Source organism: Panulirus ornatus, chromosome 3, assembly GCF_036320965.1.
Source record: "Panulirus ornatus isolate Po-2019 chromosome 3, ASM3632096v1, whole genome shotgun sequence".
Lineage (NCBI taxonomy): Eukaryota > Metazoa > Arthropoda > Malacostraca > Decapoda > Palinuridae > Panulirus > Panulirus ornatus.
Genome location: NC_092226.1, coordinates 56,564,540 through 56,590,590, shown reverse-complemented (window position 1 = coordinate 56,590,590; position 26,051 = coordinate 56,564,540). Strand labels below are relative to the sequence as shown.

Below are 26,051 nucleotides of genomic sequence, written 5' to 3'. Positions count from 1 at the left end.
ACTTACTCGATCAAACCATCTTACACGACATATTGTCCTCAAACATCTCATTTCCAGAAAATCCACCCTCCTCCGCACATTTCTATCCATAGCCCACGCCTCGCAACCATATAACATTGTTGGAACCAATATTCCTTCAAACATACCCGTTTTTGCTTTCCCAGATAATGTTCTCGACTTCCACACATTCTTCAAAACTCCCAGAACTCTCGCCCCCTCCCTCACCCTATGATTCACTTCCGCTTCCATGGTTTCATCCGTTGCCAAATCCACTCCCAGATATCTAAAACACTTCACTTCCTCCAGTTTTTCTGTATTCAAACTGACCTCCCAATTGACTTGTCCCTCAACCCTAAAGTACGTAATAACCTTGCTCTTATTCACATTTACTCTCTGCTTTCTTCTTTCACACACTTTACCAATTTCAGTTACCAGCTTCTGCAGTTTCTCACACGAATCAGCCACCAGCGCTGTATCATCAGCGAACAACAACTGACTCACTTCCCAAGCTCTCTCATCCACAACAGACTGCATACATGCCCCTCTTTCCAAATCTCTTGCATTCACCTCCCTAACAACCCCATCCATAAACAAATTACACAACCATGGAGACATCACACCCATGCCGCAAACCCAACTTTCACTGAGAAACAATCACTTTCTTCTCTTCCTACACGTACACAGGCCTTACATCCTCGATAACAACTTTTCACTGTTTCTAACAACTTGCCTCCCGCACCATATATTCTTAATACTTTTCATATCATATGCCTTCTCCAGATCCATAAATGCTACATACAAATCCATTTGCTTTTCTGAGTACTTCTCACACACATTCATCAAAGCAAACACCTGATCCACACATCCTCTACCACTTCTGAAACCACACTGCTCTTCCCCAATCTAATGCTCTGTATATGCCTTCACCCTCTCAATCAATACCCTGCCATATAATTTCCCAGGAATACTCAACAAACTTATACCTCTGTAATTTGAACACTCACTTTTATCCCCTTTGCCTTTGTGCAATGGCACTATGCAAGCATTCCCTCAATCCTCAGGCACCTCACCATGAGACATACATACATTAAATAGCCTCATCAGCCAGTCAATAATACACTCACCCCCTTTTTTGATAAATTCTACTGCAATACCATCCAAACCCGCTGCCTTACCGGATTTCATCTTCCGCAAAGCTTTTACTACCTTTTCTTTGTTTACCAAATCATTTTCCCTAACCCTCTCACTTTGCACACCACCTGAACCAAAACACCCTATATCTGCCGCTCTATCATCAAACGCATTCAACAAGCCTTCAAAATAGTAACTCCATCTCCTCACATCACCACTACTTGTTATCACCTCCCCATTTGCCCCCTTCACTGAAGCTCCCTTTTGCTCCCTTGTCTTGCGCACTTTATTTACCTCCTTCCAAAACATATTTTTATTATCCCTAAAATTTAATGATACTCTCTGACCCCAACTCTCATTTGCCCTCTTTTTCACCTCTTGCGCCTTTCTCTTGACCTCCTGCGTCTTTCTTTTATACATCTCCCAATCATTTGCATTTTTTCCCTGCAAAAATCGTCCAAATGCCTCTCTCTTTCACTAATAATCTTACTTCTTCATCCCACCACTCACTACCCTTTCTAATCTGCCCACCTCCCACGCTTCTCATGCCACAAGCATCTTTTGCGCAAGCCATCACTGCTTCCCGAAATACATCTCATTCCTCCCCCACTCCCCTTACGTCCTTTCTCTCACCTTTTTCCATTCTGTACTCTGTCTCTCCTGGTACTTCCTCACACAAGGTCACTTACTCTCACCACTCTCTTCACTCCAACATTCTCTCTTCTTTTCTGAAAACCTCTATAAATCTTCACCTTCGCCTCTAGTTGCACCTCTCAGCACATGAATATCCAAAGTCTCTCTTTCGCGCCCCAATCAATTAACAGGTAATCCAATAACGCTCTCTGGCCATCTCTCCTACTTACATACGTATACTTATGTATATCTCTCTTTTTAAACCAGGTATTCCCAATCACCAGTCCTTTTTCAGCACATAAATCTACAAGTTCTTCACCATTTCCATTTACAACACTGAACACCCCATGTACACCAATTATCCCCTCAACTGCCACATTACTCACCTTTGCATTCAAATCACCCATCGCTATAACCCAGTCTCGTGCATCAAAACTACTAACACACTCACTCAGCTGCTCCCAAACCACTTGCCTCTCATGACCTTTTTTTTCATGCCCAGGTGCATATGCACCAATAATCACCCATCTCTCTCCATCCACTTTCATTTTTACCCATATCAATCTAGAGTTTACTTTCTTACACTCTAACACATACTCCCACCACTCCTGTTTCAGGAGTAGTGCTACTCCTTCCTTGCTCTTATCCTCTCACTAACCCCTGACTTCACTCCCAAGACATTCCCAAACCACTCTTCCCCTTTACCCTTGAGCTTTGTTTCACTCAGAGCCAAAACATCCAGGTTCCTTTCCTCAAACATACTACCTGTCTTTCTTTTTTTCTCATCTTGGTTACATCCACACACATTTAGACACCCCAGTCTGAGCCTTCGAGGAGGATGAGCACTCCCCGCGTGACTCCTTCTTCTGTTTCCCCTTTTAGAAAGTTAAAATACAAGGAGGGGAGTGTTTCCAGCCGCCCGCTCCAGTCCTCTGTAGTCGCCTTCTACGACACGTGAGGAATGCGTGGGAAGTATTGTTTCTCCCGTATCCCCAGGGATATATATATATATATATATATATATATATATATATATATATATATATATATATATATATATATATATATATATATATATATTTACGTTTATTACACTTTGTCGCTGCCTCCCGCATTAGCGAGAGTGCGTAACCTACCCACATATACATGCATAGACATACACGTCCGCACAGGCACATATACATGCCTATACATTTCAATGTATACATATATTTACATACACAGACATATACATATATACAGATGTACATAATTCATACTTGCTGCCTTCATTCATTTCCGTCGCCACCTCGTCACACATGAAATGACACCCCCCTCCCCCCGCATGTGCATGAGGTAGCGCTGGGAAATGACAATAAAGGCCAGAATCGTTCACACTCAATCTCTAGCTGTCATGTATAATGCACCGAAACCATAGCTCCCTCTCCACATCCAGGCCCCACAAAACTTTCCATGTTTTACCCCAGACGCTTCACATGCCCTGGTTCAATCCATTGACAGCACGTCGACGCCGGTATACTACATCATTCTATTCACTCTATTCCTTGCATGCCTTTCACCCCCTTCATGTTCAGACCCCAATCGCTCAAAATCTTTTTCACTCCATCCTCTACCTCCAATTTGGTCTCCCACTTCTCCTCGTTCCCTCCATTTCTGGCACATATATCCTGTTTGTCAATCTTTCCTCACTCATTCTCTCCCTGTGACCAAACCATTTCAATACACCCTTTTCTGCTCTCTCAACCAGACTCTTTTCATTACCACACATCTCTCTTATCCTTTCATTACTTACACGATCAAAACACCTCACACGACATATTGTCCTCAAACATCTCTATTCCAACATATCCACCCTCCTTTGCACAACCCTATCTATAGCCCACGCCTCGCATCTATATAACATTGTTGGAGCCACTATTCCTTCAAACATACCCATTGCTTTCCGAGATAATGTTTTCGCCAAATCCAGTCCAAGATATCTAAAACACTTCACTTCCTGAATTTTTTCTCCATTCAAACTTACCTCCCAGTTGACTTGTCCCTTAAACGTACATTATCAAATAACCTTGCTCTTATTCACATTTACTCTCAGCTTTCTTCTTTCACCCATTTTACCAAACTCACTCACCAGCTTCTGCAGTTTCTCACCCGAATCAGCCACCAGCACTGTATCATCAGCGAACAAAAACTGACTCACTTTCCAAGCTCTCTCATCCACAACAGACTGCATACTTGCCCCTCTCTCCAAAACTCTCGTATTCACCTCCCTAACAACCTCATCGATAAACAAATTAAACAACCATGGAGACATCACGCACCCCTGCCACAAACTGACATTCACTGAGAACCAATCACTTTCCTCTCTTACTACCCATAGATATGCCTTACATCCTCGATAAAAACTTTTCACTGCTTCTAACAACTTGTCTCCCATATCATATACTCTTAATACCCTCCACAGAGCATCTCGATCAACCTGTCATATACCTTCTCCAGATCCATAAATGGTACATACAAATCCATTTGTTTTTCTAAGTATTTCTCACATACATTCTTCAAAGCAAACACCTGATCCACACATCCTCTACCACTTCTGAAACCACACTTCTCTTCCCCAATCTGATGCTGTGTACATGCCTTCACCGTCTGAATCAAATTCCGCCATATAATTTCCCAGGAATACTAAACAAACTTATCCCTCTGTAATTCGAACACTCACCTTTATCCCCTTTGCCTTTGTACAATGGCGCTATGCATGCATTCCGCCAGTCCTCAAGCACCTCACCATGAGCCATACATACATTGAATATCCTCACCACCCAGTCCACAACACAGTCACTCCCTTTTTTATTAAATTCAACTGCAGTACCATCCAAACCCGCCGCCTTGCCGGCTTTCATCTTCCGCAAAGCTTTTACTACCTCTTCCCTGTTTAACAAATCACTTCACACACCACGTCGACCGAAATACCCTATATCTGCCACTTTATCATACATTTACACACACACACACACACACACACACACACATATATATATATATATATATATATATATATATATATATATATATATATATATATATATATATATATATATTTATTTTTTATATTTATTTATTTACTTTGTCACTGTCTCCCGCGTTAGCAAGGTAGCGCAAGGAAACAGACGAAAGTGTGGCTCAACCACCCACATACACATGTATATACATACACGTCCACATACGCACATATACATACCTATACATTTCAACGTATACATATATATATATACGCACATAGACGTATACCTATATATACACATGTACATAATTCATGCTGTCTGCCCTTATTCATTCCCGTCGCCACCCCGCCACACATGAAATGACAGCCCCCTCCCCCCGCATATGCGCGAGGTAGCGCTAGGAAAAGACAACAAAGGCCACATTCGTTCACACTCAGTCTCTAACTGTCATGTATAATGACATTCTTCTGAGCGTTGAAGAATGTGTGGAAGGCGAGAACATTATCTCGGAAAGCAAAATTAGGTATGTTTGAAGGAATACTGGTTCCAACAATGTTATATGGTTGCGAGGCGTGGGCTGTAGATAGAGTTGTGCGGAGGAGGGTGGATGTGCTGGAAATGAGATGTTTGAGGACAATATGTGGTGTGAGGTGGTTTGATCGAGTAAGTAATAATAGGGTAAGAGAGATGTGTGGTAATAAAAAGAGTGTGGTTGAGAGAGCAGAAGAGGGTGTTTTGAAATGGTTTGGTCACATGGAGAGAATGAGTGAGGAAAGATTGACCAAGAGGATATATGTGTCAGAGGTAGAGGGAACGAGGAGAAGTGGGAAACCAAATTGGAGGTGGAAAGATGGAGTGAAAAAGATTTTGAGTGATTAGGGCCTGAACATGCAGGAGGGTGAAAGGCATGCAAGGAATAAAGTGAGTTGGAGCGATGTGGTATACCAAGGTCGACGTGCTGTCAATGGATTGAACCAGGGCGTGTGAAGCGTCTGGGGTAAACCATGGAAAGTTCTGTTGGGCCTGGATGTGGAAAGGCAGCTGTAGTTTCGGTGCATTATCCATGACAGCTAGAGACTGAGTGTGAACGAATATGGCCTTTGTTGTCTTTTCCTAGCGTTACCTCGCGCACATGCAGGGGAAGGGGGCTTTTATTTCATGTGTGGCGGGGTGGCGATAGGAATGAATAAAGGCAGACAGTATGAATTATGTACATGTGTATATATGTATATGCGTGGGTGTGTGTGTGTGTGTGTACATATATATATATATATATATATATATATATATATATATATATATATATATATATATATTTTTTTTTTTTTTTCTTTCTTTTTGCTTTGTCGCTGTCTCCCGCGTTTGCGAGGTAGCGCAAGGAAACAGACGAAAGAAATGGCCCAACCCACCCCCATACACATGTATATACATACGTCCACACACGCAAATATACATACCTACACAGCTTTCCATGTTTTACCCCAGACGCTTCACATGCCCTGATTCAATCCACTGACAGCACGTCAACCCCGGTATACCACATCGATCCAATTCACTCGACTCCTTGCCCTCCTTTCACCCTCCTGCATGTTCAGGCCCCGATCACACAAAATCTTTTTCACTCCATCTTTATACCTCCAATTTGGTCTCCCACTTCTCCTCGTTCCCTCCACCTCCGACACATATATCCTCTTGGTCAATCTTTCCTCACTCATTCTCTCCATGTGCCCAAACCATTTCAAAACACCCTCTTCTGCTCTCTCAACCACGCTCTTTTTATTTCCACACATCTCTCTTACCCTTACGTTACTTACTCGATCAAACCACCTCACACCACACATTGTCCTCAAACATCTCATTTCCAGCACATCCATCCTCCTGCGCACAACTCTATCCATAGCCCACGCCTCGCAACCATACAACATTGTTGGAACTACTATTCCTCCAAACATACCCATTTTTGCTTTCCGAGATAATGTTCTCGACTTCCACACATTCTTCAAGGCTCCCAGAATTTTCGCCCCCTCCCCCACCCTATGATCCACTTCCGCTCCCATGGTTCCATCCGCTGCCAGATTTACCACCAGATATCTAAAACAGTTTACTTCCTCCAGTTTTTCTCCATTCAAACTTACCTCCCAATTGACTTGACCCTCAACCCTACTGTACCTAATTACCTTGCTCTTATTCACATTTACTCTTAACTTTCCTCTTTCACACACTTTACCAAACTCAGTCACCAGCTTCTGCAGTTTCTCACATGAATAAGCCACCAGCGCTGTATCATCAGCGAACAACAACTGACTCACTTCCCAAGCTCTCTCATCCCCAACAGACTTCATACTTGCCCCTCTTTCCAAAACTCTTGCATTCACCTCCCTAACAACCCCATGCATATACAAATTAAACAACCATGGAGACATCACACACCCCTGCCGCAAACCTACATTCACTGAGAACCAATCACTTTCCTCTCTTCCTACACGTACACATGCGTTACATCCTCGATAAAAACTTTTCACTGCTTCTAACAATTTGCCTCCCACCATATATTCTTAATACCTTCCACAGAGCATCGCTATCAACTCTATCATATGCCTTCTCCAGATCCATAAATGCTACATACAAATCCATTTGCTTTTCTAAGTATTTCTCACATACATTCTTCAAAGCAAACACCTGATCCACACATCCTCTACCACTTCTGAAACCACACTGCTCTTCCCCAATCTGATGCTCTGTACATGCCTTCACCCTCTCAATCAATACCCTCCCATATAATTTACCAGGAATACTCAACAAACTTATACCTCTGTAATTTGAGCACTCACTCTTATCCCCTTTGCCTTTGTACAATGGCACTATGCACGCATTCCGCCAATCCTCAGGCACCTCACCATGAGTCATACATACATTAAATAACCTTACCAACCAGTCAATAATACAGTCACCCCCTTTTTTAATAAATTCCACTGCAATACCATCCAAACCTGCTGCCTTGCCGGCTTTCATCTTCCGCAAAGCTTTTACTACCTCTTCTCTGTTTACCAAATCATATTCCCTAACCCTCTCACTTTGCACACCACCTCGACCAAAACACCCTATATCTGCCACTCTATGATCAAACACATTCAACAAACCTTAAAAATACTCACTCCATCTCCTTCTCACATCACCACTACTTGTTATCACCTACCCATTTGCGCCCTTCACTGAAGTTCCCATTTGCTCCCTTGACTTACGCACTTTATTTACCTCCTTCCAGAACATCTTTTTATTCTCTCTAAAATTTAATGATACTCTCTCACCCCAACTCTCATTTGCCCTCTTTTTCACCTCTTGCACCTTTCTCTTGACCTCCTGTCTCTTTCTTTTATACATCTCCCACTCAATTGCATTTTTCCCTGCAAAAATCGTCCAAATGCCTCTCTCTTCTCTTTCACTAATAATCTTACTTCTTCATCCCACCACTCACTACCCTTTCTAATCAACTCACCTCCCACTCTTCTCATGCCACAAGCATCTTTCGCGCAATCCATCACTGATTCCCTAAATACATCCCATTCCTCCCCCACTCCCGTTACTTCCATTGTTCTCACCTTTTTCCATTCTGTACTCAGTCTCTCCTGATACTTCCTCACACAAGTCTCCTTCCCAAGCTCACTCACTCTCACCACCCTCTTCACCCCAACATTCACTCTTCTTTTCTGAAAACCCATACAAATCTTCACCTTAGCCTCCACAAGATAATGATCAGACATCCCTCCAGTTGCACCTCTCAGCACATTAACATCCAAAAGTCTCTCTTTCGCGCGCCTGTCAATTAACACGTAATCCAATAACGCTCTCTGGCCATCTCTCCTACTTACATACGTATACTTATGTATATCTCGCTTTTTAAACCAGGTATTCCCAATCACCAGTCCTTTTTCAGCACAGAAATCTACAAGCTCTTCACCATTTTCATTTACAACACTGAACACCCCATGTATACCAATTATTCCCTCAATTGCCACAATACTCACCTTTGCATTCAAATCACCCATCACTATAACCCGGTCTCGTGTATCAAAACCACTAACACTCTCATTCAGCTGCTCCCAAAACACTTGCCTCTCATGATCTTTCTTCTCATGCCCAGGTGCATATGCACCAATAATCACCCATCTCTCTCCATATATATATATATATATACATATATATATATATATATATATATATATATATATATATATATATACTTTGAGATGTATGTATATACATGTGTGTGTGGGTGGGTTGGGCCATTCTTTCGTCTGTTTCCTTGCGCTACCTTGCTAACGTGGGTGACAGCGACATAGTAGATAAATAAATATAAAAAATAAATATATATGTGTATACTTTTTTTTTTTTTTTTTTTTTTTTGCTTTGTCGCTGTCTCCCGCGTTTGCGAGGTAGCGCAAGGAAACAGACGAAAGAAATGGCCCAACCCACCCCCATACACATGTATATACATACGTCCACACACGCAAATATACATACCTACACAGCTTTCCATGGATTACCCCAGACGCTTCACATGCCTTGATTCAATCCACTGACAGCACGTCAACCCCGGTATACCACATCGCTCCAATTCACTCTATTCCTTGCCCTCCTTTCACCCTCCTGCATGTTCAGGCCCCGATCACACAAAATCTTTTTCACTCCATCTTTCCACCTCCAATTTGGTCTCCCTCTTCTCCTCGTTCCCTCCACCTCCGACACGTATATCCTCTTGGTTAATCTTTCCTCACTCATTCTCTCCATGTGACCAAACCATTTCAAAACACCCTCTTCTGCTCTCTCAACCACGCTCTTTTTATTTCCACACATCTCTCTTACCCTTACGTTACTTACTCGATCAAACCACCTCACACCACACATTGTCCTCAAACATCTCATTTCCAGCACATCCATCCTCCTGCGCACAACTCTATCCATAGTCCACGCCTCGCAACCATACAACATTGTTGGAACCACTATTCCTTCAAACATACCCATTTTTGCTTTCCGAGATAATGTTCTCGACTTCCACACATTCTTCAAGGCTCCCAGAATTTTCGCCCCCTCCCCCACCCTATGATCCACTTCCGCTTCCATGGTTCCATCCGCTGCCAGATCCACTCCCAGATATCTAAAACACTTCACTTCCTCCAGTTTTTCTCCATTCAAACTCACCTCCCAATTGACTTGACCCTCAGCCCTACTGTACCTAATAACCTTGCTCTTATTCACATTTACTCTTAACTTTCTTCTTTCACACACTTTACCAACTCAGTCACCAGCTTCTGCAGTTTCTCACATGAATCAGCCACCAGCGCTGTATCATTTGACTTTCCTTGGGTAAATTACAGTTTCTTATGTGGTGATGCTTCTGTCTCCTCCAAACACATAGCAAAGGATAATCTTGAGGGAAGGGAAGCGTTTATCCCCTCTTCCTTAAAGACAACCTCTTCATCTAATCCATGGTTCAATTGTTCCTGTTCTGAGGCCATTCTGGCAAGGGTTATTGCAGTTTACTTTAGGAAGTGGGTGACTGTGTTGTTGATTGGTTGGTAAGGATTTTCACTATGTATGGATCATGGTGAGATCGTTGAAGATTGGGGAAATGCATAGATAGTGCCACTGTATAAAGGTAAGAGGCACAAAGGTCAGTGTTTAGTAATCCTTCAAATTACCCACTCCCAAATCTACTCAGCTTCTTACTACTTGTTACCACCTTTTAGCTTTCCCCTTTCACCGATGTTTCCGTTTGTTCTCTTGTTTTTCTCAACAATTAGCCTCCTTTCAAAAATCTTGTTCTCTCTAAAGTTTGCTCCCCTAACTCTCATATGCCGTCTTTTTCAGCCCTTGTACCTTCCTCTTGACCTCCTGCCGCTTTTTTCTTTACATCTCCTAGTCATACCACTCCTTCCTTGAAGTATTGCCCATACAGTTCTCTTTTCTCTGGCAGGTGAGGATATAATTGAGGGGGGTATGGGATATTCATTAAGGTGAATAGATATGATGAATAGCTTGTAGAGTTGTTTGCTGAAAAAGGACTGGCGATTGGTTATGCCTGGTTTAAAAAGTATACATGAGTAAGAAAGATGTTAATCAGGTATTATTAGATTACTTACTGTTTGATAGGCCTGCAAAAGAGAGACTCAGATATGAATGTTCAGGGAGGGGTAGCTGGTGGGATGGTAGTGGAGGCAAGGGTGAAGATTTATAGAGGTTCTTTGAAAAGAAATTATATGGGTGAGAAGAGGGTGGTGGAAGTAAGTGATCTTGAATAAGAGACTTGTTGGAACAGATACGAGGAGAGATTTATTGGAGAATGACAAATGGTGAGAGTAAACGAAACTAGGGAAGTGGATGACGAATGAGATTTATTTGGGGAAGCATTGCTGACATACAGAAGGTGGGAAGTGGGCAGGTGAGAAAGGGTAGTGAGTGGTAGGATGACAAAGTAAATCTACAATAGTAATGCTGTTATATACCATTACTTGTTACCCATTTATGCTTTATGTGAATATATGTATTTTCATTAGTGTTACAAAATCACTAGTCAGTGAAACAGAACAAAGCATATTCATTTGTGAGCAAAAATGTCACATCATTCTGCTAGTTAACTGGTGGCCCAGATGAATTTATCCCTGAAGTAATTACAATTGCGTATGGCATCAGGCATCTCTACAAACCAGAATTATACACCTTCCATATCAGTTGAAGGTGGGGGGAAGGCAAGCCATAAAAGTACTTATGCAGTCATGTTCCAAGCATCTGTATTTGTTTAGGACAGTAGCATTTTAACCTGTGTGAAGTCAGGGAATCCTTTACTTTTCTTAGAGTTCTTGGAAATATAACTAATACTGCAGGTACATTTTAAGGATCAGTTGTGGCAGGTACATTTTAAGGATCAATTGTGTTACAGCGTCAGCAGATTAGAGGAGGTCTTAACACTGTCACATCAATCATTTTATTTCATAATAACAAATATAGGTACACCGCTGAATTTTCGGCAACTGATGGTTCGATACCTCCTTTAGTCCGGACAATATTGCGTGAGGGAACTTGAAACTACCGCGGCCACTGATGGCGTTGTGTGTAGGGCACGCATATTTACATTCTTTACACTGCATTTGTTGGTGGTGATGCCGCAATTCTGTGAGACTCTTCGCTTAATTTGCTTAAATCTAACCCTAGCTATGGCTTCTAAGACATGTGAGAGTGTCAGTCGTGGTGTCAAACGTAAACATCAGTCCATATCGATCCAAGATAAAGTTGAACTGTTGAAAAGAATGGACCATGGCGCTTCGGTGCGTAAGCTGTGTGACATCTACTGTATTGGTTCATCAACTGCTTATGATATAAAGCAAGGGGAGAAAATATTGAAATTCTATTCAGACAACGATTCCAAGAAGCAAATGCCGATTAGAAAAACTAGGAAAGATTTTAAGAGTACTGAGCACAATCGAGTGATGATTGAATAGTTTCGACAGCATCGGAGTGATGGAGTGGACTTGTTCAGGTAGCATGATAATGGACCAGGCTAAGTTGTTCCATAAAGAACTTGAATTACAACATGAGCATGATTATAGTGAAGGATGGCTTCAAAGATTCAAGAAGCGTCATGGAATTTCCATGAATAAAGTGTGCGGAGAAAAGCGGTCTGAATACCAAGAGGGAGCTGCCAAGTATGTGGACGAATTTGTGAAACTCGTAGCTAACGAGCGCCTCAGTCCTGAGCAGGTGTATAATGCAGACGAAACTGCATTATTCTGGCGATGCATACCTAGGAAAACACTAACAGAAGATGAAGAACATTCCACAGGATGCAAACAATCTAAGGACAGACTTACCATTTTAGGTGCTCAAACATTTAATATTTGTTTAATCGAAATTTCTAGTAATCCTTGGTATACTTTAGACACATGGGAGATGTATAATTAGTGGGTGTGTTGATTGATTATTATTACATGATCTCGCTTGGTCCGGCAAAATGGAATAAACGGTACCGGAAAATCGGTGGTGTACCTGTAATTGCTTTCATAAGATTTCAAAGCAGTTAGTACAAAAATAAGCTGATGTAAGCAAGTCCTTAGAAAACTTTTGAACAGAATGAGGTTTGCTACTAGTAATGCTAAGTTACACATGGATTTCTGTATCATGAACCGAATGTTGTACATTATGCAAACTGCACTGCATATCTGATCTGCAGTAATACTGAATAACTTTTAGTTAGGCAGATTAAGTAGTTAAAGCTTCATGTTATCAAATGGGAAACTGTTCCAGAAGACTTCACACTTCATAGAACATAAGGAAAACAAATTTCTCTGGTTCACTTAACCATCAGACTGCACAACTTTGGGCATGATGATTGAAGCTGGAATTGTGGTCACTTGTGTAACTATGTGGCAGTGACACCATGAGGATCATCAACGAAAATGAAATTCATTAGACTGATTTTCGTTTATGAGCAATGGCCAGAAAGCTTTGATAATTATTGACTGTGAGAAATCATCTGAAATGTGGCTCTGTGTAAACCTGAACACTTTGATGTTTGTTTTGCTAAAATAGAACTATCCTCAGAATGTTGTAGTTTGCAGACTTATTTCATCCAGTTTACTATTTTCAAAATCTATATAATCAATCATTATATTTCTTGCATTTTGCTTGTTTTCTTTTTCCAACTTTCAGTTCTCTTGTAACATATACTGCCAAATTAGGCAGCACTGGATCCTCATCCAATTTACATTATTTAGAATATGTTTTCCTTTTTCAGGGTCCCTTGCACGTGCTGTGGCTGCTGCTGGCTCTTACTTGACTTCATACGGAGGTGAAGATGTTAGCATGGGTATATGGGTGTCCTCAGTGGCTGGCGGTGCCAGGACAGTAGATGCACCGTGTTGGTTACCATATTCTGAGTGTCCCGAAACTATTCTTGTACCTCAATTATCAGTGGCTCAGATGATGGCAGTGTGGAAAAAGTGGACAGTATCAGACGCAAAAGATGTATTTTTAAGAATAAATTGAAAGGAATTGAGAATTTTTTGAAATTTCAACACACCCTCCTCTGCTCTCTCAAGCACACTCATTTTTATTACAACACATCTCCCTTACCCTTTCATTACTTACTTGATCAAACCACCTCACACCACATATTGCCCTCAAACATTTCATTTCCAACACATCCACCCTCCTCTGCACAACCCTATCTATAACCTATGCCTCGCAACCATAAAACATTGTTGGAACCACTATTCCGAGATAACGTTCTCGCCTTCCACACATTCTTTAATGCTCCCAGACCCTTCGCCCCCTTCCCTACCCTGTGACTCACTTCCGCTTCCATCTGCTGCTAAATCCACTCCCATATACCTAAAACACTTCACTTCCTCCAGTTTTTCTCCGTTCAAACTTACCTTCCAATATATATATATATATATATATATATATATATATATATATATATATATATATATATATATATATATATATATATATATTTCTTTTCTTTCATACTATTCGCCATTTCCCGTCTCAGCGAGGTACCGTTAAGAACAGAGGGCTGGGCCTCTGAGGGAATATCCTCACCCGGCCCCCTTCTCTGTTCCTTCCTTTGGAAAAAAAAAAAAAAATGAGAAGGGAAGATTTCCAGCCCCCCGCGCCCTTCCCTTTTAGTAGCCTTCTACAACACGCAGGGAATACGTGGGAAGTATTCTTTCTCCCCTATCACCAGGGATATATATATATATATATATATATATATATATATATATATATATATATATATTATATTTATATTTATTTTGCTTTCTCGCTGTCTCCCGCGTTAGCGAGGTAGTGCAAGGAAACAGACGAAACAATTGCCCAACCCACCCGCATACACATGTATATCCATGCACGTCCACACACGCAAATATACATACCTATACATCTCAATGTATACATATATATACACACAGACATATACATATATACATATGTACATAATTCATTTAGGGAGCGGGGGGCTGGAAATCCTCCCCTCTCATTTTTTTTTTAAATTTTCCAAAAGAAGGAACGGAGAAGGGGGCCATATGAGGATATTCCCTCAAAGGCCCAGTCCTCTGTTCTTAACGCTACCTCGCTAATGCGGGAAATGGCGAATAGTATGAAAAAAAAAGAAAAACATAATTCATACTGTCTGCCTTTATTCAATACCATCGCCACCTCGCCACACATGAAATAACAACCCCCTCCCCCCTCATGTGTGCGAGGCAGCGCTAGGAAAAGACAACAAAGGATCCATTCGCTCACGCTCAGTCTCTAGCTGTCATGTAATAATGCACCGAAACCACAGCTCCCTTTCCAAATCCAGGCCCCACAGAACATTCCATGGTTTACCCCAGACGCTTCACATTCCCTGGTTCAATCTATATATATATATATATATATATATATATATATATATATATATATATATATATATATTTTTTTTTTTTTTTCAAACTATTCGCCATTTCCCGCGTTAGCGAGGTAGCGTTAAGAACAGAGGACTGGGCCATTGAGGGAATATCCTCACCTGGCCCCCTTCTCTGTTCCTTCTTTTGGAAAATTAAAAAAAATTGAGAGGGGAGGATTACCAGCCCCCCGCTCTCTTCCCTTTTAGTCGCCTTCTACGACACGCAGGGAATACGTGGGAAGTATTCTTTCTCCCCTATCCCAAGGGATATATATATATATATATATATATATAAGGCTTGCCCGACTGTCGTCTATCATTATGTTTATTCTGATCCCACTCTTGAGCATACAGATAAATAGCAAAGCATTGCATTAAACTTAAAAAAATTCACCGAGTGAAAAACTCTCCTATAAACACTGCTCTAAATTTAGAAGACAAAGAACTTACAAGGCTACCAGAAGCAGCAAAATTAAATATGTGAATAATCCAAAAGAATTTGATAGAAAAGTTGAAAAAAGAGTTGATCATGGCATTCTAAACGAAACTAGAAGCGCGATCCTTCCCCCGTATCTATACGCGGAATAAAAGCTCAAGGAAGCCCACTTGTCAAGGATAAATGCACAGAAACATTATTAGAGTAATGACTTACCGAAAAGACAAGTAGACACTAAGACATCAGACAACAGAGACTTGAAATACAGAGCGTAGGAACACATCCGTCTTGGGACACAACTCATTGAAGACTACAATGGCGGCCGTGCTCACCATACAAAGAAACAAGATACAAAGAAGCGCAATTAAAAGAATTTGTGATGCTAACAGTAACGCCATCTGGAAAAGCGATTCTAACTATTAGAAAACGGGAAATGTATCAATCATCAAAGAAAACGGGAAAATTAAGAATATGAAGGGAATGAAGTCCTTTGTTCTACTTTGCTCGGTATGAATGTTATATTTTCCTTTAGCAATGAAAACAATATATACTTGACATTTTCTTAAATGACACGTGACGCTTTCTTTTTGTGCTAGTAATTTATAATATATTAGATTTTTCTAAATTCATTTCTAAATGTTGTGATAAAAGGAAGCAAATCAAAACAGCTGGAAATAAAATATGATTCGCATTCTTCATCATTGCTGCCACGTTGACTGCTGTCAGCTTTCACTAGCAACACAAGGACCTGGTGGTCTGTTACTTTGTTTTTATTGCTAATCTAAAACAAAAAACGTTTTTCAAATGAGCGAAATTATCAATGTGGTAAAATAATGTTTACTGTAGGAACACGTTCGCGATGAACAATCATAAGCTGTCTATCGAATTATCGGTTTTCTGCATTTTGTATTATCATCGTTCAGAAGAGTGAGGTAGGCGTTGATCATGTTATTAACCATTATTTATTACTGATAATGATAAACATCGAAGTCTTGTAAAATTGGTTTACGGTGTGGTAGGTAATTATTGAAAAAGCCTTGATGAGGTAATTGATTGTTCGCTTGTTACCTATGACTTGCGCAATGTCAATGCGCATGTAGTTATGGCTACCTCCGCTAGAGAGCAGTGTTGGCTTGCCGGACTGTCATGATGAGGTAATTGATTGTTAGCTTGTTAGCTATGACTTGCGCAATGTCACTGCGCATGTAGTTATGGCTACCTCCGCTAGAGAGCAGTGTTGGCTTGCCTGACTGTCGTCTATCATTATGTTTATTCTGATCCCACTCTTGAGCATACAGATAAATAGCAAAGCATTGCATTAAACTTAAAAAAAAATCACCGAGTGAAAAACACTCCTATAAACACTTCTCTAAATTTAGAAGACAAAGAATTTACAAGGCTACCAGAAGCAGCAAAATTAAATATGTGAATAATCCAAAAGAATTTGATAGAAAAGTTGAAAAAAGAGTTGATCATGGCATTCTAAAGGAAACTAGAAGCGAGATCCTTCCCCCGTATCTATACTTGTCAAGGATAAATGAACAGAAACATTATTAGAGTAATGACTTACTGAAAAGACTAGTAGACACTAAGACATCAGACAACAGAGACTTGAAACACAGAGCGTCGGAACACATCCGTCTTGGGACACAACTCATTGAAGACTACAGTGGCGGCCGTGCTCACCATACAAAGAAACAAGATACAAAGAAGCGCAATTAAAAGAATTTGCGATTCTAACTATTAGAAAACGGGAAATGTATCAATCATCAAAGAAAACGGGAAAATTAAGAATATGAAGGGAATGAAGTCCTTTGTTCTACTTTGCTCGGTATGAATGTTATATTTTCCTTTAGCAATGAAAACAATATATACTTGACATTTTCTTAAATGACAGGTGACGCTTTCTTTTTGTGCTAGTAATTTATAATATATTAGATTTTTCTAAATTCATTTCTAAATGTTGTGATAAAAGAAAGCAAACCAAAACAGCTGGAAATAAAATATGATTCGCATTCTTCATCATTGCTGCCACGTCATTGACTGTGGTCAGCTTTCACTAGCAACACAAGGACCTGGTGGTCTGTTACTTTGTTTTTATTGCTAATCTAAAACAAAAAACGTTTTTCAAATGAGCGAAATTATCAATGTGTTAAAATAATGTTTGCTGTAGGAACACGGTTTCTGTATTTTGTATTATCATCACTTAGAAATGAATTTAGAAAAATCTAAAATATTATAAATTACTAGTACGAAAAGAAAGAGTCACGTGTCACTTAATAAATGTCAAGTATATATTCTTTTCATTGCTAAAGGAATATATAACATTCATACCGAGCAAAGTAGAACAAAGGACTTCATTCCCTTCATATTCTTAATTTTCCCGTTTTCTTTGATGATTGATACATTTCCCGTTTTCTAATAGAATTGCTTTTCCAGATGGCGTTACTGTTAGCATCAAAAATTCTTTTAAATTGCGCTTCTTTGTATCTTGTTTCTTTGTATGATGAGCACGGCCGCCACTGTAGTATTCAATGACTTGTGTCCCAAGACGGATGTATTCCTACGCTTTGTATTTCAAGTCTGTTATCTGATGTCTTAGTGCCTACTTGTCTTTTCGGTAAGTCATTACTCTAATAATGTTTCTGTGAATTTATTCTTAACTAGTGGGCTTCCTTGAGCTTTATTCCGCTTATAGATACCGGGGAAGGATCGCGCTTCTAGCTTCGTTTAGAATGCCATGATCAACTCTTTTTTTCAACTTTTCTATCCAATTCTCTTGCATTATTCACATTTAATTTTGCTGCTACTGGTAGCCTTGTAAGTTCTTTGGCTTCTAAATTTAGAGCAGTGTTTAGAGAGTGTTTTTCGTTCGGTTAAATTTAAGTTTAATGCAATGCTTTGCTATTTATCTGTATACTCAAGAGTGTGATCAGAATAAACATAATGATAGACGACAGTCAGGCAAGCCATAACTATATACGCAGTGACATTTCTTTGGTATTTATCTGTATACTCCGGAGTGGGATCAAAATAAACATAATGATAGACGACAGTCAGGCAAGCCAACAATGCTCTCTAGCGGAGGTAGCCATAAATACATGCGCACTGACATTGCGCAAGTAATAAGCGAACAATCAATTACCTCAAGGCTTTTTCAAAAATTACCTATCGCACCGTAAACCAATTTCACGAGACTTCGACGTTTATTATTATCAGTAATAGATAATGTTTAATACCGATAGACAGCTTATGATTGTTCATTGATAATTTTCCTCATTTGAAAAACCTTTTTTGATTTAGATTAGCAATAAAAACAAGTAACAGACCACCAGGTTGCAAATGAAAGCTGACAGCAGTCAACGTGGCAGCAATGAAGAATGCGAATCATATCTTATTTCCAGCTATTTTAGAAAAATCTATTGTATAAAAATTACCAGCACAAAAAGAAAACGTCACGTGTCATTTAATAATGTCACGTTTTCTTTGATGATTGATACATTTCCCGTTTTCTAATAGAATTGCTTTTTCAAATGGCGTTACTGTTGGCATCACGAATATTTTTAAATTGCGCTTCTTTGTATCTTGTTTCTTTGTATCTTTTTCCTCCACTGTAGTCTTTAATCCTAAGATGGATGTGTTCCTATGCTCTGTTGTTTGATGTCTTAGTGTCTATTTGTCTTTTCGGTGAATGGGCTTCCTTGAGCTTTTATTTCATGTATTGATACCGTGGAAGGATCGCGCTTCTTGTATCGTTTAGAATGCCATGATCAATTCTTTTTTCTTTTCTATCAAATTCTTTTGGATTATTCACATATTTAATTTTGCCTTGTAAGTTCTCTGTCTTCTAAATTCGGAGAATTTGTTTAAGTTTAATGAAATACTTTGCTATTTATCTGTATGCTCGAGTGGAATCAGAATAAACGACAACACTGCTCTCTAGCGGAGGTAGCCATAACCACATGCGCAGTGACATTGCGCAAGTCATTGCGAACAAACGAACAATCAATTACCTCATTAAGGCTTTTTCAATAATTACCTACCACACCGAAAACCAATTTTACGAGACTTCCATGTTTATCATTATCAGTAAAAAATGATGTTTAATAACATGATCAACGCCTAACTCACTATTCTAAACGATGATAATACCAAATGTAGAACACCTATAATTCGATAGACAACTTAATTGTTCATCGCTTACATGTTCCTAGAGTAAACATTATTTTACCATATTGATATTTTTTCTCATTTGAAAAACGGTTTTTGATTTAGATTAGCAATAAAAACAAAGTAACACCAGCAGCAATGAAGAATGCGAATCATATATTCTTTCCAGCTTCCTTTTATCACAATATTTAGAAATGAATTTAGAATAATCTAATATATTATAAATTACTATCACAAAAAGAAAGCGTTACGTATCATTTAATGAATGTCAAGTATATATTTTCATCGCTAGAGAAAAATATAACATTTATACCGAGCAAACTAGAACAAAGAACTTCATTCCTTTCATATTCTTAATTGTCCCGTTTTCTTTGAATATTGATTCATTTCCCGTTTTCTAATAGTAGGAATCGCTTTTCCAGATTGCGTTACTTTTAGCATTACAAATTCTTTTAAATTGCGTTTCTTTGTATTTTGTTTCTTTGTATGATGAGGACGGCCTTCACTGTAGTCTTCAATGAGTTGTATTTCAAGTCTCTGTTGCAGTCTTAGTGCCTACTTGTCTTTTCGGTAAGTCATTACTCTAATTATGTTTCTGTGCATTTATCCTTAACTAGTGGGCTTCCTTGAGCTTTATTCCGCTTCCAGTTTCGTTTAGACTGCCATGATCAATTCTTTTTTCTTTTCTATCAAATTCTTTAATTATTCAATTTTGCTTTGTAAGTTCTTTGTCTTCTAAATTTAGAGCAGTGAATTTTTTAAAGTTTAATTTATCTATATGCTCAAGAGTAGGATCAGAATAAACACTGTTCTCTAGCGGAGGTAGCCATAACTACAAGCGAACAATCAAATACATCATCAAGGCTTTTTCAATAAATACCTACCACACCGCAAACTTCGATGTTTATTGACTAATGGTTAATAGCATGATCAACGCCTGACTCAATCTTCTGAACGATGATAATATCAAATGCAGAAAACCGATAATTCGATATACAGGCGAACGTCATCCTACAGTAAACATTATTTTACCACATTGATAATTTTTCTCGTTTGAAAAACTTTTTTGTTTTAGATTAGCAATAAAAGCAAAGTAACAGAACACCAGGTTGCTAGTGAAAGCTGATTGCAGTCAACGTGGCAGCAATGATGAATGCGAATCATATTTTATTTCCAGCTGTTTTCATTTGCTTCCTTTTATCAACGTTTAGAAATGAATTTAGAAAAATCTAATATATTATAAATTACTAGCACAAAAAGAAAGCGTCACGTGTCACAATAAATGTTAATTATATATTGTTTTCATTGCTAAAGGAAAATGTAACATTTATACCAAGCAGTGTATTCTTAAATGTCCCGTTTTCTTTGAATCGCTTTTCCAGATGGCGTTAATGTTAGCATCACAAATTCTTTTAAATTGCGCTTCTTTATATCTTAGTCTTCAATGAAGACACAATTCATTACTACGCTCTGTATTTCAAGTCTCTGTTGTCTGATGTCTTTTCGGTAAGTCATTACTCTAATAATGTTTCTGTGCATTTATCCTTAACTAGTGGGCTTCCTTGAGCTTTATTCCGCGTATGGATACCGGGGAAGGATCGCGCTTCTAGTTTCGTTTAGAATGCCATGATCAACTCTTTTTTTCAACTTTTCTATCAAATTCTTTTGCTTTATTCACATTTAATTTTGCTGCTTCTGTAAGTTCTTTGTCTTCTAAATTTAGCGTAGTGTTTATAGGAGAGCTTTTTTCGTTCGGTGAATTTTTAAGCTTATGATTGTTCATCGCAACGTGTTCCATATTGATAATTATCCTCATTTGAAAAACGTTTTTTGATTTAGATTAGCAATAAAAACAAAGTAAAAGACCATCTTGTTGCTAGTGAAAGATGGACATGCAGCCTATGTATTTCATTTGCTTCCTTTTATCACATTTAGAAACAAATTTAGAAAAATCTAATATATAATAGATTGCTAGCACAAAAACGAAAGCGTCACGTTTAATTTAATAAATGTCAGTATATATTTTTATTGCTAAAGGAAAATATAACATTCATACCGAGGAAAGTAGAAGAAAGAACTTCATTCCTTTCATATTCTTAATTTTCCCGTTTTCTTTGATGATTGATACATTTCCCGTTTTCTATTAGAAGTGCTTTTCCAGATGCCGTTACCTTTAGCATCACAATTTCTTTTAAATTGCGCTTCTTTGTATCTTGTTTCTTTGTATTGTGATCACGGCCGCTAATGTAGTCTTGAATGACTTGTGTCCCAAGACTGATGTGTTCCTACGCTTTGTATTTCAAGTCTCTTTTGTCTGATGTCTTAGTGTCTACTTGTCTTTTCGGTAATTCATCACTCTAATAATGTTTCTGTGCATTTAAGTGGGCTTCCTTGAGCTTTTATTCTGCGTATAGATACAGAGGAAGGATAGCGCTTCTAGTTTCGTTTAAAATGCCATGATCAACTCTTTTTTCAACTTTATCAAATTCTTTTGGATTATTCACATTTAATTTTCCTACGTCTGGTAGCCTTTTAAGTTCTTTGTCTTCTAAATTTAGTGCTTTTCATTCGGTAAATTTGTTTAGGTTTAATTCAATGCTTTGCTATTTATCTTTATGCTCAAGAGTGGGATCAGAATAACCTTAATGATAGACGACAGTCAGGCAAGGCAACACTGTTCTCTAGCGGATGTAGCCATAACTACATGCGCAGTGATATTGCAAAAGTCATAGCGAACAAGCTAACAACCAATTACCTCATGACAGTTCGGCAAGCGGAGGTAGCCATAACTACATGCGCATTGACATTGCGCAAGTCATATGTAACAAGCGAACAATCAATTATCTCATCAACGCTTTTTACCTACTACACCGTAAACTAATTTTACGATAAATAATGGTTTATAGCATGATCCATGCCTACCTCACTTTTCTGAACGCTGAAAATGCAGAAAACCGATAATTCGATAGACATATTGATAATTTTCCTGATTTCAAAAACGTTTTTTGATTTACATTAGCAATAAGAACAAAGTAACAGACCACCAGGTTGCTTAGTGAAAGCTGACAGCAGTTAACGTGGTCAAGTCTCTGTTGTCCGATGTCTTAGTGTCTACTTGTCTTTTCATTAAATCATCACTAATAATGTTTCTGTGCATTTATCCTTAACAAGTGGGCTTGCTTGAGCTTTTATTCTGCGTATAGAAACAGAAGGATCGCGCTTTTAGTTTCGTTTAGAATGCCATGATCAACTCTTTTTCTCAACTTTTTTATCAAATTCTTTTGGACTATTCGCATTTAATTTTGCTGCTTCTGGTAGCCTTTTAAGTTCTTCGTCTTCTAAATTTAGAGCAATGTTTACAGGGGAGAGTTTTTCATTCTGTAAATTTTTTTATGTTTAATGCAACACTTTGCTCTTTATCTGTATGCTCAAGAGTGGGATCAGAATAAACATAATAATAGACGACAGTCTGGCAAGCCAACACTGCGCAAGTCATATGTAACAAGCGAACAATCAATTACCTCATCAAGGCTTTTTACCTACCACACCGTAAACCAATTTTACGAGACCGATGTTTATTATTATCATGAATAAATAATGTTTAATAACTTGATGAACGCCTACCTCACTCTTCTGAACGATGATAATACAAAATGCAGAAAACCGATAATTCGATAGACAGCTTATGATTGTTCATCGCCAACGTGTTCCTAGAGTAAACATTATTTTACCATATTGATAATTTTCCTCATTTGAAAAACGTTTTTTGATTTAAATTAGCAATAAAAACAAAGTAACAGACCACCAGGTTGCGAGTGAAAGCTTACGGCAGTCAACGTGGCAGCAACGATGAAGAATGCGAATTTAGGAAAATCTAATATATAATAGATTGCTAGCACAAAAAAGAAAGCGTCACGTATCATTTAATAAATGTCAGTATATATTTTCATTCATACCGAGGAAAGTAGAACAAAGAACTTCATTCCTTTCATATTCTTAATTTTCCCGTTTTCTTTGATGATTGATACATTTCCCGTTTTCTAATAGAAGCGCTTTTCCAGATGGTGTTACTGTTAGCATCACAAATTCTTTTAAATTGCGCTTCTTTGTATCTTGTTTCTTTGTATGGTGAACACGGCAGCTAATGTAGTCTTCAACGAGTTGTCCCAAGACGGATGTGTTCCTACGCTTTGTATTTGAAGTCTCTTTTGTCTGATGTCAGTGTCGACTTGTCTTTTCGGTAAGTCATCACTCTAATAATGTTTCTGTGCATTTATCCTCCACAAGTGGGCTTCCTTGAGCTTTTAGTTCTGTTTATAATGCCATGATCAACTCTTTTTTCAATTTTTTTTATCAAATTCTTTTGGATTATTCAAATTTAATTTTGCAATTTCTGGTAGCCTTTTAAGTTCTTTGTCTTCTAAATTTAGTGTTTTTCATTCGGTAAATTTGTTTAAGTTTAATTCACTGCTTTGCTATTTATCTGTATGCTCAACAGACACCATAATAGCCATAACTACATGCGCAGTGACATTGCGCAAATCATAGCGAACAAGCTAACAACCAATTATTTCATGACAGTTCGGCAAGCGGAGGTAGCCATAACTACATGCGCATTGACATTACGTAAGTAACAAGCGAACAATCAATTACCTCATCAAGGCTTTTTACCTACCACACCTACCACACACTAATTTTACGACTTCGATGTTTATTATTATCAGTGATAAATAATGGTTTATAGCATTATCCACGCCTACCTCACTCTTCTGAAAGATGATAATACCAAATGCAGAAAACCGATAGTTCGATAGACAGCTTAAACATTATTGATAATTTTCCTTTGAAAAACGTTTTTTGATTTAGATTAGCAATAAAAACAAAGTAACAGACCACCAGATTGCTAGTGAAAACTGACAGCAGTCAACGTGGCAGCAATGATAAAGAATGCGAATCATTCTATTTCCAGCTATTTTCATTTGCTTCCTTTTATTACATTTACAAACGAATTTAGAAAAATCTAATATATAATAAATTACTAGCACAAAAAGAAAGCGTCACGTGTCATTTAATAAATGTCAGTATATATTTTCATTGCTAAAGGAAAATATAACATTCATACCGAGCAAAGTAGAACAAAGAACTTCATTCCTTTCATATTCTTAATTTTCCCGTTTTCTTTGATGATTGATACATTTCCAGTTTTCTAATAGTTAGAATCGCTTTCCCAGATGGCGTTATTGTTGGCATCACAAATACTTTTAAATTGCGCTTCTTTGTATCTACACTGTAGTCTTCAATGAGTTGTATCCCAAGACGGATGTGTTCCTACGCTCTGTATTTCAAGTCTCTGTTGTTAGATATCTTTTCGGTGAGTCATTATTCTAATAATGTTTCTGTGTATTTATATTTGACAAGTGGGCTTCTTGAGATTTTATTCTGCTTATAGATACCGGGGAAGGAGTGCCATAATCAATTCTTTTTTCTTTTCTATCAAATTCTTTTGGATCATTCACATACTTAATTTTGCCTTGTAAGTTCTTTGTCTTCTAAATTTAGAGGTGTTTATAGGAGTGTTGTTCATTCGGTGAATTTTTTTTAGTTTAATGCGCATTAACATTGCGTAAGTCATATGTAACAAGCGAACAATCAATTACCTCATCAAGGCTTTTTACCTACCACACCTACCACACACTAATTTTACGACTTCGATGTTTATTATTATCAGTGATAATATTTATCTGCTATTTATCTGTATGCTCAAGAGTGGGTTCAGAATAAACATAATGATAGACGAGAGTCAGGCAAGCCAACACTCCTCTCTAGTGGAAGTAGCCATAAGTACATGCGCAGTGATATTGCGCAAATCATAGCTAACAAGCTAACAATCAATTACCTCGTCATGACAACACTGCTCTCTAACATGCGCATTGATATTGCGGATGTAGTTAAATGTAGTCAAATACCTCATCAAATAAACCAATTTTTCAAGACTTCGATGTTTATCATTATCAGTAATAAATAATGGTTAATAGCATGATCCAGGCCTACCTCACTCTTCTGAACAATGATAATACAATATGCAGAAAACCAATAATTCAACCGACAGTAAACATTATTTTACCACATTGATAATTTTTCTCGTTTGAAAAACTTTTTTGTTTTACATTAGCAATAAAAATAAAGTATCAGACCACTAAGTTGCTAGTGAAAGCTGACAGCAGTCAAC

At 38.4% G+C, this 26,051-nt stretch overlaps 1 protein-coding gene across 1 annotated transcript in view; it reads left to right on the top strand.

Moving 5' to 3' along the window:
• The window catches only part of LOC139762752 (UDP-GalNAc:beta-1,3-N-acetylgalactosaminyltransferase 2-like), a 217,968-nt gene extending 204,150 nt beyond the window's left edge, over positions 1-13,818 (top strand). The window contains exon 5 of the mRNA XM_071687861.1: positions 13,555-13,818. Coding sequence (XP_071543962.1) covers positions 13,555-13,805 — 251 coding nt within the window. The 3' untranslated portion in view covers positions 13,806-13,818. The remainder of the gene's footprint in view (positions 1-13,554) is intronic.
• Positions 13,819-26,051: the final 12,233 nt, after the last annotated feature.